General features: G+C 46.4%; 2 protein-coding genes across 2 annotated transcripts in view; one reads left to right on the forward strand and one right to left on the reverse strand.

Annotated features, from left to right (window-relative positions):
• Positions 1 to 11,642, reverse strand: part of ZNF318 (zinc finger protein 318) — a 33,634-nt gene extending 21,992 nt beyond the window's left edge. The window contains exons 1-2 of the mRNA XM_016955560.4: positions 10,930 to 11,642; positions 7,245 to 7,393 (exon numbers count right to left, since the gene is read on the reverse strand). Of these exons, the coding sequence (XP_016811049.1) occupies positions 7,245 to 7,393; positions 10,930 to 11,328 (548 nt within the window). The 5' untranslated portion in view covers positions 11,329 to 11,642. The remainder of the gene's footprint in view (positions 1 to 7,244; positions 7,394 to 10,929) is intronic.
• Positions 5,539 to 6,228, forward strand: LOC104006846 (small ribosomal subunit protein uS5-like). Its single transcript, XM_063812717.1, has one exon. It carries the CDS (start codon positions 5,554 to 5,556, stop codon positions 6,226 to 6,228), a length of 675 nt encoding a protein of 224 aa, XP_063668787.1. The 5' UTR covers positions 5,539 to 5,553.
• Positions 11,643 to 16,728: the final 5,086 nt, after the last annotated feature.

Below are 16,728 nucleotides of genomic sequence, written 5' to 3' on the forward strand. Positions count from 1 at the left end.
CACAAGCTAAATTCTAGCTCTTTGCTACTCAAAGTGTAGTGCGGACGAAACAGCATTAGCATTACCTGGGAACTTTTTAGAAATATAGCTTCTCAAAGCTCCACCCCAAGCAGATCTGAACTAGAATCTGCATTTTAACAAGATCTCCAGGTGATTTGTCTGTACTTTAAAGTTTGAGAAACACCAGTCCAGATCAATGGGATTTTTTTGTTTTGTTTTGAGATGGAGTCTCGCTCTGTCACCCAGGCTGGAGTGCAGTGATGCAATCTCGGCTCACTGCAAGCTCCGCCTCTCAGGTTCACGCCATTCTCCTGCCTCAGTCTCCGGAGTAACTGGGCCTATAGGCACCAGCCATCACACCCGGCTAATTTTTTTTTTTTTTTCTGATTTTTTAGTAGAGACGGGGTTTCGCCATGTTAGCCAGGATGGTCTTGATCTCCTGACCTAGTGATCAGCCCACCTTGGCCTCCCAAAGTGCTGGGATTACAGGCATGAGCCACCGCGCCCAGCCTGTTTTGTTTAAGACAGAGTCTTGCTCTGTCACCCAGGCTGGAGTGCAGTGGCGTGATCTCGGCTGACTGCAACCTCTACCTCCCTGGTTCAAGTGATTCTTGTGCCTCAACCTCCTCTAAGTAGCTGGGATTACAGGCATGCACCACCACGCTGGCTGACTTTTTGCATTTTTTTAGTAGAGATGGGGTTTCACATGTTGGCCAGGCTGGTCTCGAACTCCTGATCTCAGGTGATCTGCCCGCCTCAGCCTCCCAAAGTGCTGGGATTACAGGCGTGAGCCTCCACACGTGGCTCAGATAAATGGTTTTAAAGCTGTGTTCCAGAGGTTGTAAAGAGTGCTCAGGAGCTACCAAAAGAAAGGAGGTACTAGAAAAGCAGAACCAGCAGGGCTCTCGACCTTCTATCCCAGTTAAATCACACTAATTCCAACTTTAAGTCTGTATATTAAGGTTCTAATAATTCAATTGGGAAAAAAAAGTTTCACTATATGGTAACTTTTAAAAAAACTACTGATTTATCTAATTAGCATGATTTTCTCATAAGATTTAGAAGGTTCTCCAATGCTTTGCCCTGATGGTTCACATATTAAAACCCATAAAGCTCTCTCACAGCCTGTTTTGTCACCCTCTTTGCCCTCTCTGGATATCTACAAGCACTCTGCTAATCTTGGGCTTAGAAAAGAGAAAGTGATGGTTTGGTTCACCATATATTTTTATTTCATTAAATACAAAGGTCTCAGACCTTTGTGGCATGAGGTAAAAATCCAGGATGGGACAGCTATTCTTTTAGCTGAGAATTCTATACCACACCCAATAATGCTAACCTTCTCAGGGGCTATGGCTATGACACAAAACTAAAGTTTCTGATTTAAATCACAGATAGAAATAAAGATCCTCTAGCACTTTATGTATGAAAACTTCTAAGTACTCTGAATAAAAAATAAAAGTTCTTACATGTCACTCACATTCCAGAGTGAATTATCATCTAGAGGATGGTAACTATTAGTGTCTTCTACAGTTTCTAGTAGCTACTTTTGTTTTTTGTGAGTTTTTAGAAATGACTTTTCCTAGTTTTTTTAGTAGTTGCTTTCCTATCTCTGAGACTATGCCAGCAGAATCTCAAAACATTGCCTTTTCTTATTCACCAGCCTGCCTTTGATCAAAGTTGTAGACCTAGGGATAAATTTATGAAAGGTTATCAAGGACAAACTTTATTTACCTTCTCTAACAAGAATGCCACCTGTGGGAATCCAGGTTTCTGTTACCCACCTTCTTCCTAAGAATTTGGGAAATTTTGAGGTTTCAATGCAGTATGAAATAGGAATAAATGGGAATAAACCAAGGATGATTTCTGAAATCAAACTGAGGTAAAAATTTTTCTCTATAGGTCTGTCAGCCATAAACACACCTATTTCCAGAGAGGAATGTTCATGAGTTGAGTCACTCCATTGCCAAAACACCATCTACCATACAAAAAGTCTCTGACCATATTAGTATAGGGAGAAAAATCATAGGCTCCATGAGGAGTGACAAGTTCATTCACACTCCCACATTCAGCTCCCCACCAGAACTATTACATGTCACCATGAAACGGCATACTAGCCCAAGATCTAAACCAGTACTAACTATCAAGAAGCTATAAATGAGATAGCTCTCAAAAAGCTGCAGTCCAGACTTGGAATCTCCAGTAGAATGAGACAGAAAAAAGGCATAAAAACAGTTTTCTTAAAAAAGCTATCACATACATATAGGCAGAAATCAGGTTGCTTATTAGAAGCTCATGTCCTCCTTCCCCAGGACTCCAAAAGGATATGAGAAGAGAACTGGCTGTAGTAAGAGCCCTAAAAAGGGTACAATCTCCTATACCCTGAAAGAGTCCAGCAATGGATACTCCCGGAAAGCCTTGGTTAAGTTCAACTGTTTCCTAAAATAAAGTCTATCTATTTAAAAAAACTGATTGTTGGAGTTAGGTAATGAGGACATGGGGTTTCACGGTACTATTCTACATCTTTGTGTTTACAAATCTCTGTTAAACAAGTTTTTAAAAAATGTATGTATGTCCATATAAAAACTTTTATACCAATGTTCAGAGCAGCATTAATCATAATTGCCAAAAAGTGAAAAGAATCAAAATGTTATCCATTCATTCATCACTGATGAATGGATAAACAAAACATGGTATATCCATACAATAAAATATTATCAGCAATAAAAAGGAATGCTACAAACACAGATGAACCTTAAAAAAAAAATATGCTAAGTGAAAGAAACCAGTCACAAAAGACCACATATTATATGATTCTATTTATATGAAATGTCCAGAACAGGCAAATCTATAGAGACAGAAAGTAGATTAGTGATTGCCCATGGCTGGGGTAGGGTGGAGGGAGTAATGGCTAAAGGAACAGAGCTTCTTTCTGGTGTAATAAAAATGTTCTAAAATTGATTGTAGTGAGGGATGCACAACTCTGAATATGCCAAAAATCACTGAACTGTACACTTCAAATGGGTGAATTATATAGTATACAAATTACATCTCGATAAAGCTGTTAAAAATGTATACATATTTTAAAAGGTCCTTCAGAGCCTAAACTCTCCATTCTTTTCTGTTGATGAGTCCCAAAAATGCCCCAAGAAAGTTGTTTGCTTCTATTCCCTAAAGAAAATCAGAGGGAAAAAAATCCCACTCCTTCAATCTGTCAGAATAAGGAGAAGGAATTCGGCAATAAGCTGGGCACAATGGCTCACACCTGTAATCTTAGCACTTTGAGAGGCCAGGGCAGAAGGATTGCTTGGGGTCAGGAGACTAGCCTGGACAACATAGATAGATAGATAGAAACCCAATTTCTAAAAATTTATTTTTTAATTCACCAGGTGTGGCAGTGCAGCCCATAGTCCTAGCTACTCTTTAGACTGAGCTGGGAGGACCACTTGAGCCCAGGAGTTTGAGGTTACAGTGAACTATGATCACGCCACTGCACTCCAGGCTGGGCAACAGAGCAAGACATTGTCTTTTAAAAAGATAATAATTTTTAAAAAATAAATAGCTCCATGAATGGAACATTAAATGTGCAAATTACTTTGATGAACAGGAGAAATCAACCTCACATCCACAAGTCTTTAGAAGCCAAGTGTTTTAGAATTTTTCGCATTACCTTTCATGTTCCCTTTTGAGTAGAATTACAGTCCTACATACAGGGCTGCTAAGGTGAAGACACTAAAACCCAACTTGGCTATCATCCAAACCTGATATAAAACTTAACAGATTCAGTAAAGGAAGAGAAAGACTACTAGAGTCTCAGAAAAAAAATAAACATCTGGCCAGGCATGGTGGCTCATGCCTGCAATCCCATCACTTTGGGAGGCTGAGGCAGGAGGGTCACTTGAGCTCAGGAGTTTGAAACCAGCCTAGGCAACACAGTGAGAACCCCATCTCTACAAAAATTTGAAAAATTAGCTGGGCATCGGGTGGTGTGTGCCTGTATTCCTAGCTACTTGGGAGGCTGAGGCAGGAGAATCACTTGAACCCAGGAGTTAGAGGCTACACTAAGCTATGATCGTGCCACTGCACTCCAGCCTGGGTGACAGAGTGAGACCCTGTCTCTTAAAAATAAATTTAAAAGGGGCCAGGCGCGGTGGCTCACGCCTGTAATCCCAGCACTTTGGGAGGCCAAGGTGGACGGATCACGAGGTCAGGAGTTCGAGACCAGCCTGGCCAAAGAAACCGCATCTCTACTAAAAATACAAAAAATTAGCCTGGCATGGTAGTCCGCACCTGTAATCCCAGCTACTCAGGAGGGTGAGGCAGGAGAATTGCTAGAACCTGGGAGGCGGAGGCTGCAGTGAGCTGAGATTGTAGCATTGTACTCCAGCCAGGCAACAGTGCAAGACTCTGTCTCAAAAAATAAATAAAAATAAAAAAATAAATGAATTTTTAAAAAATAAACATCTACATACACTTCTTTTTTTTTTTTTTTTTTTTTTTGAGACAGAGTCTTGTTCTGTGCAGTGGCACAATCTGGGCTCACTGCAAACTCTGCCTCCCAGGTTCAAGCTTCTCCTGCCTCAGCCTCTGGAGTAGCTAGGACTACAGGCATGCGCCACCACTGGGTAATTTTTGTATTTTTGGTAGAGACAGGGTCTCACCATGTTGGCCAGGATGGTCTCGAACTCCTGACCTCAAGTGATTGGCCCACCTCAGCCTCCCAAAGTGCTGGGATTACAGGTATGAGCCACTGCACCAGGCCCAAACATCTACATACAAAGGATATAAATGGCCTGTATCATTGGTTGAAGACTAGACTCACTGTCAGGAGACAACCTGAGTATGCCAATGGTCCTGTGGCCTGGTTTTAGTGGACAGTAATTATCCACACAAACCATACTGAACAAAAGGGAAAGAAGAGAAATGTGTAGGGGGCAACAGTATTTTTTAAATGGCCTTGTATCTCTGTTTAGAACCTTAATCTCACTTTCTCTAAAGTAGACCTGTGCCTCTGAAACACATGATTCTACAAAGAAGACTGCTGCCCCAAACTCCCTAAGAGGAAAAATTTTAATTTTTGTAATTTAAAAATATAATTAGTTCTATCTGAAGCACATGTGCATAACAAAGTTTATGCAAAGGGGAAGTGACATCCTAGGCCTAACAAGAACTGCTGAAGCTAACTCAAAACCTCAGCAAAGAATGAAGACAATCACACTATGTACCACCTACCCAGACTACCTACTCAGTAATTTCCCCAAACAGAAGCAGCCAGAAGAGCAAGGGCTATTGCCTCAATTAAGTGATACAGTCACATATCTTGAAGCCCTTTAGAAGCTTCAATGTTATATGACATAAGACTATTCTGCCTTGCTTCTTCTCTGAGAAAACACCAAATGGCAGATGATGTCGGTGGAGGGGGTGGGGCGGGGGCAGAGGCCCCGGGGGCCCTGGGATGGGAAACCGTGGTGGCTTCCACGGAGGGGCTGGGGTTGCAGCCGTGGACAGGGCTGAGGCCACGGAGCTCATGGAGAAAAGGCCAAGGATAAGGAGTGGATGCCTGTCACCAAGCTGGGCTGCTTGGTTAAGGACATAAAGATCAAGTCCCTGGAGAACTATCTCTTCTCCCTGCCCATCAAGGAATCTGAGATCACTGACTTTTTCCTGGGGGCCTCTCTCAAGGATGAGGTGTTGAAGATTATACCAGTGCAGAAGCAGACCCACACTGGCCAGTTGAAAAGGTTCAAGGCGTTTGTTGCCATCGGGGACTACAATGGCCACGTCGGTCTGGGTGTTAAGTGCTCCAAGGAGGTGGCCACTGCCACCTGCGGGGCCATCATCCTGGCCAAGCTCTCCATTCTCCCTGTGCACAGAGGCTACTGGGGGAACAAGATCCACAAGCCCCACACCGTTCCTTGCAAGGTGACAGGCCACTGCAGCTCTGTGCTGGTGCACCTCATCCCTGCGCCCAAGGGCACTGGCATCGTCTCAGCCCCTGTGCCCAAGAAGCTGCTCATGATGGCTGGTATTGATGACTGCTACACCTCAGCCAGGGGCTGCACTGCCACCCTGGGCAACTTCGCCAAGGCCACCTTTGATGCCATCTCTAAGACCTACAGCTACCTGACCCCTGACCTCTGGAAGGAGACGGGATTCACCAAGTCTCCCTATCAGGAATTCACTGACCACCTCATCAAGACACACACCAGAGTCTCTGTGCAGAGGACGTAGGCTCCAGCTGTGGCTACAACATAGGGTTTTTATACAAGAAATATAAAGTGAATTAAGCCTGAAAAAAAAAAAAGACTGTACTGCCTTGCTTCACTGCATCCACAGCCAATGGAACTTTTAGGTATTACCAACGGCAAAACTGGTCCTCAGACTTCCTGCCCAGCTCTCCCCCACCCGCCTAGCTATGCTCTGTGCAACACGGCAAGCGACAGTCTCAGTTTGAAATTACATTACATTGGCTTATTGCTACTGCTAATCATTTGTCAAAACTCCCAATGTGCTGGGCAGAGACCATAACAGTCATGGTCTCAGCTCTGAGAAAGAGTGCTTTCCTGAACTCCCATCCATACTTTGACTTTTGTGAGGTGAAAAACACCTAATGTGATTATTTACAATCTATATATGGTTAAGTTCCTAGTACCTGAGGTCTATATCCAACTCTCTTGAGTGTATCTACCCTTCCTCAGCACTCAATAGTTGTAAAATAATAACTGAACTTAAACATTTTTAAAGGTCTCTAGCTTTCTATTAATACTTTATCTACTTCACATACACACATATATTAGACATGAACTTACCTAACCCTTTCTGAATCTATGTTTCAGCCTGGATAAGCTAAAAAATAACACCATTTTAAAAAGACTTCCCATTTTGTCCAGAACTTTTCTTTGGAGAAGGGACCGCTCATAGTTTCACTGTTTTAGAATCTATACCATCTCAACTGTTCTTCATTTGGGGGACTCTGATTATGTCCCCTCAGCATCTTCTTTCTAGTCAGACTCGGATGACCTTTTTAAAGTCTTTTTTCTATACAATTTATTCAGCAACAGAGTCTACACATCATTATACTCCTCCCACTTAGAAATTCTATCCCAGCGTTTTATTTTGTACTGGACACGTGACATAGGAAATAACTTTAGAGCTGGCACCATCCTTTCAAATATATCATTCGGAACACAGCAACATTTCTGCCTTCAAGTACTAGTATAGTATGCATTGCCTTAGGTGATGCCTACCTGTCCATGTCTTCCAGATTATCCACTGGTGACCCCAGCCGATCACTAAGCCGTCGCCGTTCTGGTGTGCTAACACAGAAGTGGTCATTGCCAACAGTGATCCTTAAGCTCTTTTCCAAAGAGTCAGAACGCAGACCAGGAGAGCGTCTCTACAAAAGTAAAGGATAATATGGTTAGTCAATAGGGTCAAGACATCCCTACATCCAAAAACTCTCCTCCCTAGTTACAAAGTTAGCCAGGCATGGTGGCTCATGCCTGTATACCCAACACTTTGGGAGGCTGAGGTGTATAGGCCCAGGCAAGAATGTGAGACCAGTCTGGGCAACACAGACTCCATCTCTATAAAAAAAAGTTTAAAATTAGCCAGGTGTGGTCCCAACTACTCAGGTGGCTGAGGTGGGAGGATAGCTTAAGCTTGGGAGGTCAGGGCTGCAGTGAGCCATGACTGCACCACAGCACTTCAGCCTGGGCAATGAGCAGGACCTTGTCTCAAAAACAAAAGACAACCCTGCAAAGCTGGGATTCAACAAGGTGAGAAAGGGTTATGGTAAGACACTATACCAAAAATAAAGCACTTTTTAAAAATTATCATTTTCTTAGAGATATAAGCCCATACCTCTAACTCTCCTAAACGGTGACCTCTCATTCTTACTGGGCATGGGAAAAGAGAAGTGAATAAAGTCCCTGCTCTCAGAACCTACACACTTCTAGTGAAGGAGGTAAGCCAAAAACAAGTTTAAAGAAAAAAAAAAAAATTCTTCTGGTAAGTGCTATAGTCATTAAAACATGGTACCATAAAAGGAGTTACTTCAGATAGGATGGTTAGAAAAGGTTTTTCTCAGGTGATAACCTGAGGCCTGAAGGATGAGGTGTCAGCTTTGCAAAGAACAGGTAGAAAGATGTTTCAGGCAAAGAAAACAACCACCTCAGTATTGAGCTTGGTATACTTTAAGTAACAGAAAAGCGGCCGGTGTGGCTGCAGCAAAGTGACAGAAGAGGAAAAGATAGGCAGAAAGCACAGTTGGGAAATTTGGATTTTATTCTTAGTGCAATTAACAGTTATAGGAGGGTTTTACACAGGATAGTGACATCATCTGACTACATTTTTCCTCCAGATGCTTGCACAGCACACCCTCACCTCCTTCAGATCTTTATTCAAAAATCACCTTCCCAGGAGGCCTTCCCTGACTACTCTCAAAAATTTTAACTCCCCGGGCCAGGCATGGTAGCTTATGCCTGTAAGCCCAGCATTTTGGGAGGCTGAGGCAGGAGAATCACTTGAGGCCAGGAGTTTGAGACGTGCCTGGGCAACATAGTGAAATCCCTCCCCACACCAAAACATTTTTTTAAAATAAAATCAGCTGGGACGTTGGTACGCACCTGTAGTCCCAGCTACTCAGGATGCTGAGGTGAGAGGATCGCTTGAGCGTGGGAGTTTGAGACTGCAGTAAGCTATGATCACACCACTACACTCAAGCCCGGGTGACAGAGCAAGACTATATTACATACACACACACGCACACACACACACAAATCGTAACTCCCTTCTCTGCTCTTAGTCCTTTTTTTTTTTTTTGAGACTTGCTCTGTCGTCCCCAGCCTGGAGTGCAGTGGCACGATCTCGGCTCACTGCAAGCTCCGCCTCCCAGGTTCACGCCATTCTCCTGCCTCAGCCTCCCAAGTAGCTGGGACTACAGGTGCCTGCCACCAAGCCTGACTAATTATTGTATTTTTAGTAGAGACGGTGTTTCACCGTGTTAGCCAACATGGTCTCGATCTCCTGACCTCGTGATCCGCCCGCCTCGGCCTCCCAAAGTGCTGGGATTACAGGCGTGAGCCACCGCGCCCGGCCCTATTTTAGTACTTCTTAGTCCTTCTTAGGACTTAATTACATTTAACATACCATCGCATTTCTAACTTCAACTTATTATCCAACTCTCCCTGCTAGAATATTAACTCTATAAGGATAGGAGTTTTTTTCTGGTTTGTACTTTGTTGTATCCCCAGGGTAGTCCAGAACAGTGCCTAATGCAAAGTAGATGTTCAATAAATACATGTCAAATGTATAAAATGAGGGCTTAAAAATCAATTTGATTTCTGTGTAACCTCCAGAACAAACTGGAGGGTAGCAAGGGCGGAGTGTAAAGGAGCCAATTGCAACAATCCATGCAAGAGGTAATAGGGCTTAGACCAGAGTGATGGCAGGAGGATGGCAGTTTTGGGGATGTATTCTAGAGGTAAAGCTAACGGGTTAGACAGATGAGGTAATCTGACAAATTAGATGTGGGAAGAAGGGAGATAATGACTGTTCCTGATGTAAGCAATGGATGATGCTATTTACTCAGACAGAAAAGACTGGAGCAAATACATTGTGCACTGGAGAAGAAAAGGAGGTTGTGTAAACAAGCATTCTGTTCTTGCTTCCTCTGTAGTGACTGCCACCCACACTGGCATCGCTCAACTGAAAATGTTAACATAGTGACAAATCAATTTACCCATGACCAAAGTACTCACAGTACTTACATACATGTTAGAGAGCCACTCAAAAAAGCAGAACTTTGTTACTAAGTTTAAAAAAAGAGGCCGGGCATGATGGCAGGCGCCTGTAATCCCAGCTACTTGGGAGGCTGAGGCGGGAGAATTGATTGAACCCCGGAGGCGGAGGTTACAGTGAGCTGAGATCATGCCATTGCACTCCAGCCTGGAGAACAGAGTGAGACTCTTTCTCAAATAATAATAATAATAATAATAATAATAATAAAAAGATTGATGAACTAAAAATAAAACAAATTCCCAAAAACCAGACTCTACCTAGAGGATCTCTTGGGGTGGTGGTTATGGTTAAAGGTCAACATTATTTCTAAAACTAAACTTAATCTCATGCTCCGTTCCTCTAGCAGTGAAACATAGAGGTTCAAATCATGGGTTTGGGGAACCAGGCGGATCTGAGTTGAAGCACAGCTCCACCACTTAGCCGTGTCACCTCAGTCGAGTTACTTGAACCTCTCTGGGTTGGTTCCTCGGCTGTACAACAAGGAATAGTATTAACTGCCTCACTTCAAAGAGTTGTGAGGGTTAAAAGAATGTGCAAAGTGAAAGGCTAGGCATAATTCCTGACATAGAACTCGATAAGAGGTAGTGGCTATGGCAATGACTGTGGTCCTGCACACTTCATTCCGAAGCAGCAGCTCCAATTCATTTAAGCTAACAGTTTACACTCTAGACGTAAAGCCTGGTAGGGTTCAAGCGCCCCTAACTCGCCACAAAAACGGACATTTCGGCTTTTTTCCCTAAGATCCAGGAAGGCAGCTCAGGTGTAAGGGGATGAAAAGTACGGAACCCCGAGGACACGTCAACTCTACAAAAAGTACCAAGCCACACGGTTTGGACGAAATGCCCCTCGCCTTGGCAAACTTTCCACACCTCACCCGGCATGAGAGAAACAGCCTATTCCTAAGGAACGGAGCCCGCACTCCCGACCAGACGCCCGTGCGCTCCCGAGTCCGTTATTGTGTCAACGCTCCCGGGTCTGACAGAAGCCTCCAGGCTCGGCATCCCCGAGGGAGTTGACCGGAGGCTTCGCGCTTAGGACCCTGGTCTGGAGGCCCCGGGCGTTTCTGGAAACGGGAATTCCGGGGGAGGGGGCTGGGGGATGGAGGGAGTCCTGGACGAGGGGTGGGATTACCCGGCTGCCGCTGTCGCCTGGATGGTCTCCGCGGCCGTCCCGGGCATAGTCGGCGCGGGACTCCCCTCGGCTGCTGCCTCTGAAGCCGGCCGGGCCCGGCGGGAAGAGTCGTCGGCCCCGCGGTGGCGACGGGGAGCCGCGACGGGCCCGAGGCGGGGACGGGGAGACGCGACGACCCCGTGGCGGGGACGGCGAGGCCCGGCGGCCGCGGTGCCCTGAGGGCGAGCGGGGTCGGCGAGCCGGGGTCCGCGACGAGGAGCCGGAGGGCGGAGGCGGCGGTGAGCTGCGGCGAGCCGGGCCTGAGGAGGAGCCAGAGCTGCGGCCGCTGCGCGGGCCGCCCCCGCCGTCGTCTTTAGGCCGGTGGGAAGAGACGGAGGAGCGAGCGCTGCTGCGGTACATGGTTCTTGCAGCGGCGGCCACGGCGACAGCTCCGACCCGGGGGCGCCCTAGACGCAGGCCCGGAGCGCGCCGCCGCAGCTGCAGCCGCCGCCACCTCGGCCGCTGCGCGCCGCCTCAGCCGCGGGAGCAGCCCCCTCCCCTCGGCCCCGCGTCGCCCCGGGGGCCCGGCCGAGCGCGCCCCCGCGGCTGGCGGTTGGAGGGCGCGAGCACGCGTCCGACACACCCCCCCGCCTCCGGGGTTCCCCGCTCCTCCACTCAGGGAGCGGCCGCAGGAACCAAGAAAAGTGGGGAGGAGCACAGACGCCGGCGCGAGGCTGGGCGAGGGGAGGGGAAGCGAAGCGCGCGCCCTGAGCTCTGCACGCCCCGCCTCCGAATCCTCAAGATGGCGGCCGCAGAGCCGCCCACTTCCCCCTCCCGCGGCGGCCACGTGACCCCTGTGGCCTCCGCGCGGGGTGGGCGGGGCGGAAGGGAGGGCTTCTCTGGAGAGGGATCTGGTTTTCCGGGGATGCTCCAGGCCTCGGGACTTAGGGGTTTGGAGACCGTGCGGATGTGTCTTCGCTCTTTCCTGCCGCCCCTCAAGCCTCTTAATTTAGGGATGGACACGAAATGGTTGAAAACCATTCGCGATAATATAAACGGGCCTGTAAACGTTAGCTGTGTGGGAGGTTACGGACCCCGGCAGGAGCGCCCACCGAAGTCCTGTCCCCTGCTGAAGCAACACGACCCGCATCAGTTTACTTTCCAGTTTGCCTAATTTCTAGAGGTTGAAATTGAGGATAGGAAAGTACGAGGTGGAGGTCGTGGGCCAGAATCAAACCCAAAATAGACGTTGTCAGGCCTCTGAGCCCAAGCTAAGCCATCATATCCCCTATGACCTGCACGTATACATCCAGATGGCCTGAGACAACTGAAGAGCCACAAAAGAAGTGAAAATAGCCTTAACTGATGACATTCCACCATTGTGATTTGTTCCTGCCCCACCCTAACTGACAGGATATATTCTCCCCCTCGCCCTTAAGTAGGTGCTTTGTAATATTCTCCCCCGCCCTTAAGAATGTACTTTGTACACCTATCCCAAACTTATAAGAACTAATGATAATTCCACCACCCTCTGCTGACTCCTTTTTCGGACTCAACCCGCCTGCACCCAGGTAAGATAAACAGCCTTGTTGCTCACACGAAGCCTGTTTGGTGGACTCTCTTCACACGTTTTCGAGCTGTTTTCTGACTAAAGTACTTGTGGTCATGGTGGAGGTCCTTCATTACCAGGGGCCCACATCATGACCAACTGGAGGCGTGGCAAGTTTTTGTAAGAGATCCAGGCATGCCCCCTCCCCTGGCCTAAGTCCAGAATTTTCCTAGATGCCAATCTCAGGGCCCTGCATCCTAAATACAAAAGTGGGCCAGGCGCAAAGGGTCACGCCTATAATCCCACCATTTTGGGAGGCCGGGGCAGGAGGATTGCTTGAGCCTGGGAGTTCGAGACCAGCCTGGGCAACGTAGAAGGACCTCCATTTCTAAAAAAAAAAAAAAAAAATTTGCTGAGTGTGGTGGCACGTTCCTGTACCCCAGCTACTCGGGAGGTTGAGGCTGCGGTGAGCTGTGATCATGCCACTGCACTCCAGCCTGGGTGACAGAGTGAGACCCTCTCTCAAAAAATACATCCATATATATATATATATATATATCCATTTCCATACGTTCTTATAATGGCATATACTCAGTAAAAATGTATAAAATTTTTACTAGTTGACTACTTTTACCCAGCTTCACATTTTATATAATTTATATAAAATAAGAAACCAATAACTTATTTTAATGAAAAAAAAATAAAAATATGCCAGAGGTGTATGCCCTGTCTTTATTAGAGTATATATGGATTTTGGTTACCCATACTTTTGGTGGGACTTAATAAATGTGAAAAAAATGTAAATCAGTGTGTATAGATACTTGGAGTCAATAAATTTTAAATCATGTTTGTTATATTCTGTATCAACTTTTACTCCTCAACCCGTTTCTAATACTGAATATTTTTATCAAAGGAGCTGGGGTGTTTCAAGACAGGGGGAGACACGGTGTATAATCAGAAAACTCTTCTGCTTCCCCTTCACACTTGCTCTATGCATAGTTCTGTGTCCTGCATGAAATCTCTTGCAGATCCTTTCACTTTTCAAGTATTTTTCAGTCATGAGAGTAGTCATATTGCAGTAGAAAATATATAGTACAGAACAAAGCTTTAAACTTTATTCAGGCTAAAGGTTCTCCCCTACCCCTGCTTTTACCTGCTTCAGACTTGAAGCTTGGTATATTAAAAGTGGTATGGTAGGTTTCTCCACATCCCTGCCTTTGCTCCTCAAAGTTTGCTCCTCCTCTCCCACTGGCTAGCTGCTATTTCTGACCCCCTCCTCCCAGGAGGAGAAGGGATTGAAGGGAAAGAACACAGACTTTCCTGGTTAGTGCAGGATGCTATTATCTTCCAAAATCGGTTCCCTATGGACAAGGAGGAATCACAAATGTTGGCTTTTCTCTCTTATGCACCTTTGTGGGCTTTTTTAGAACTCTCTTGCTGGCAGTGGTCCTCCTCTGGTTCACTGTCTGTGACTCCCCTCCCCCAAGTCTTTGGCCTTCTGGAGGAGGCTTACCCCATGTAAAACTCACTCCCGTGGCAGGAGTCCCTTTCCTCTCTGGTTATCTCTCATGGGACGGATCCCTTTTATTTTATTTATTTATTTTATTTTATTTTTTTTTTTTTTGAGACAGAGTCTCGCTCAGTCGCCCAGGCTGGAGTGCAGTGGCTCGATCTCCGCTCACTGCAAGCTTCGCTTCCTGGGCTCACGCCATTCTCCTGCCTCAGCCTCCCGAGTAGCTGGGACTATAGGCACCCGCCACCATGCCCAGCTAATTTTTTTGTATTTTTTTTAGTGGAGACGAGGTTTCACCGTGTAAGCCAGGATGGTCGCGATCTGCTGACCTCGTGATCCGCCCGCCTCGGCCTCCCAAAGTGCTGGGATTACAGGCATGAGCCACCGCGCGCGGCCTGGGAAGGATCTCTTTTAAATGACTCCAAGTTCGTTAGCTTGTGTGTCCACTTGGCTCACAGGATAACTCATGCATCTTTGCCCCAGTGGCGAAGGCAGTGCAGCTCACTCCCCATGGCTCCCACCTTATTCACCATCCCAGCACAGTTAGCCAGCATCTTGCTTTTGGACTTCCCCCAGGTAGGGGTTAAGACACTATCCCTGTGGATCTCCAAACTCCAGGAGACACAAGCCAAACATTCTAAGAGGTTCTAGTAGAAGGCTTTATCTCACTTGGCTCCCCTCTCCCGCCCCAGAGTGGCAGGAGAGGAAATACAGAGCCCACAGGTAACTGTCCAACACAATCCTCATTCTCTTATATAGACCGAGGGTGGATGATTAGTAATGCTGGCAGACTAGTTCATATTCTATCATCACCCTTTAAGATGGGGGAATGGGAGTACCTGGCATCTGTTGTATTGCCTTCTACTTTTGAGGCCTTTGCTGAAACTCCAGAGACAATAGGAAGAACCCAGTTAACGTACCGTCCCTGTTGTCTGTCATCAATTCAAGAAATTTTTATGAGACTTCTGATGAAGATGGTGAAATGTGTAAAGGCTTTCACACACACACACATACCACCCCATAGTAGACATATCGCAATGACATATAAAACCTTAAAAGAGAAAAGTAAGGAGACCTAGAATGTATGCTATGGACTGAATTGTGTTCCCCCCACCACTACTCCAAATTCATTTGTTAAAGCCCTAACCCCCAATGTGATGCTATTTGGAGAAGAGTCCTTTGGGAGGTAATTAGGGTCAGATGAGGTCATGAGGGTAGGGCCCCCATGATGATAGTGTCTTTATAAAGAGAGGAAGAGACACCCATGCCCTCTCTCTGCTATGCAAGCACACAGTGAGAAGGCAGTGTCTACAAACCAGGAAGAGAGCACTCACCAGGAACTAAATTGGCTAGCACCTTGGTCTTGGACATTCCAGCCTCTAGAACTGTAAGAAATAAGCACCTGTTGTTGAAGCCACCCAGCCTTACGGTATTTTGTTACAGCAGCTCAAAACAGCTAATACACTCTGAAACGAGATAACCACCTCCCCATGGACCTCATGGGCTTTGAAATGAGTCTAGAATCAAGGGTAGCAGTGAGAGATTTGGCTCCTGTGAGATAATGGAAATGTAAGTGCTCCTCAGGAGGTGGAGGACCTGGGACAGATTTTTAGCTTAAAGCCAAGGACATGCCTGTCCCTACATGCGAGCTGAACAAATTACTGCCAACCTTCTGCTTGGGGCTAAGTTTCATGGGAATGTGCCATGTGGGTGGGAAGATAAAAATATTGACAGTCTTTAAACAAGAACTGAGCCTAGACACTCCCTGCTCAGTGACTGGAATGGTAATATCCTAATATTACCAATATTACCTATACACCAGTAATAACTAATTAGAAAATATGATTCTGAGGCCAGCCGTGGTGGCTCATGCCTGTTAATGCCAGCACTCTGGGAGGCTGAGGCAGGCAGATCACCGGAGGTCAGGAGTTCGAGACCAGCCTGGTCAACATGGCAAAACCCCATCTCTACTAAAAATAAAAAAATTAGCCAGGCATGGTGGCGGGTGCCTGTAATCCCAGCTACTCAGGAGGCTAAGGCAGGAGAATAGCTTGAACCCGGGCGGCAGAGTTTTCAGTGAGCCGAGATCGCACCACTGCACTCCAGCCTGGGTGACAAAGGAGACTCTATCTCAAAAAAAAAAGGAAAGAAAGAAAATATGAGTCTGGCCAGGCGCGGTGTTCACACCTGTAATCCCAACACTGTGGGAGGCCGAGGCAGGCGGATCACTTGAGGTCAGGAGTTCAAGACTAGCCTGGCCAACATAGTGAAACTCTGTCTCTACTAAAAATACAAAAATTAGCTGGGCATGGTAGTCTGGCTACCTTAGCACGCTTGTAGTCCCAGCTACTCAGGAGGCTGAGGCAGGAGAATCGCTTGAATCTGGGAGGCGGAGGTTGCAGTGAGTCGAGATCTTGCCACTGCATTCCAGCCTGGGTGACACAGTGAGACTCCACCTCAAAAAAAGAAAAGAAAACATGATTTTTCTGCTGGACACAGTGGCAGTTACCTATAATCCCAGCTACTCAGGAGACTAAGGCAGGAGTTTTCACCTGAGCCCAGGAGCCCGAGGTTAGCCTGGACAACAAAGCAAGACCCTGTCTCTGGAAAAGGAAGAAGAGAGAAAATATGATTTTCTGTTAAACATGGTGGATTCAATCATGCATGTATCACTATTACATCCATAACCTCTGTCTCAAAAAACAAACAAAAAAAAGCTCTGGCCGGGCGCAGTGGCTCACGTCTGTAATCCCAGCGC

Source organism: Pan troglodytes, chromosome 5 (assembly GCF_028858775.2).
Source record: "Pan troglodytes isolate AG18354 chromosome 5, NHGRI_mPanTro3-v2.0_pri, whole genome shotgun sequence".
Lineage (NCBI taxonomy): Eukaryota > Metazoa > Chordata > Mammalia > Primates > Hominidae > Pan > Pan troglodytes.

Excerpts from the sequence above, each read along its gene's own strand:
- LOC104006846 (XM_063812717.1), top strand. The coding sequence starts at position 5,554 with ATGCCTGTCACCAAGCTGGGCTGCTTGGTTAAGGACATAAAGATCAAG.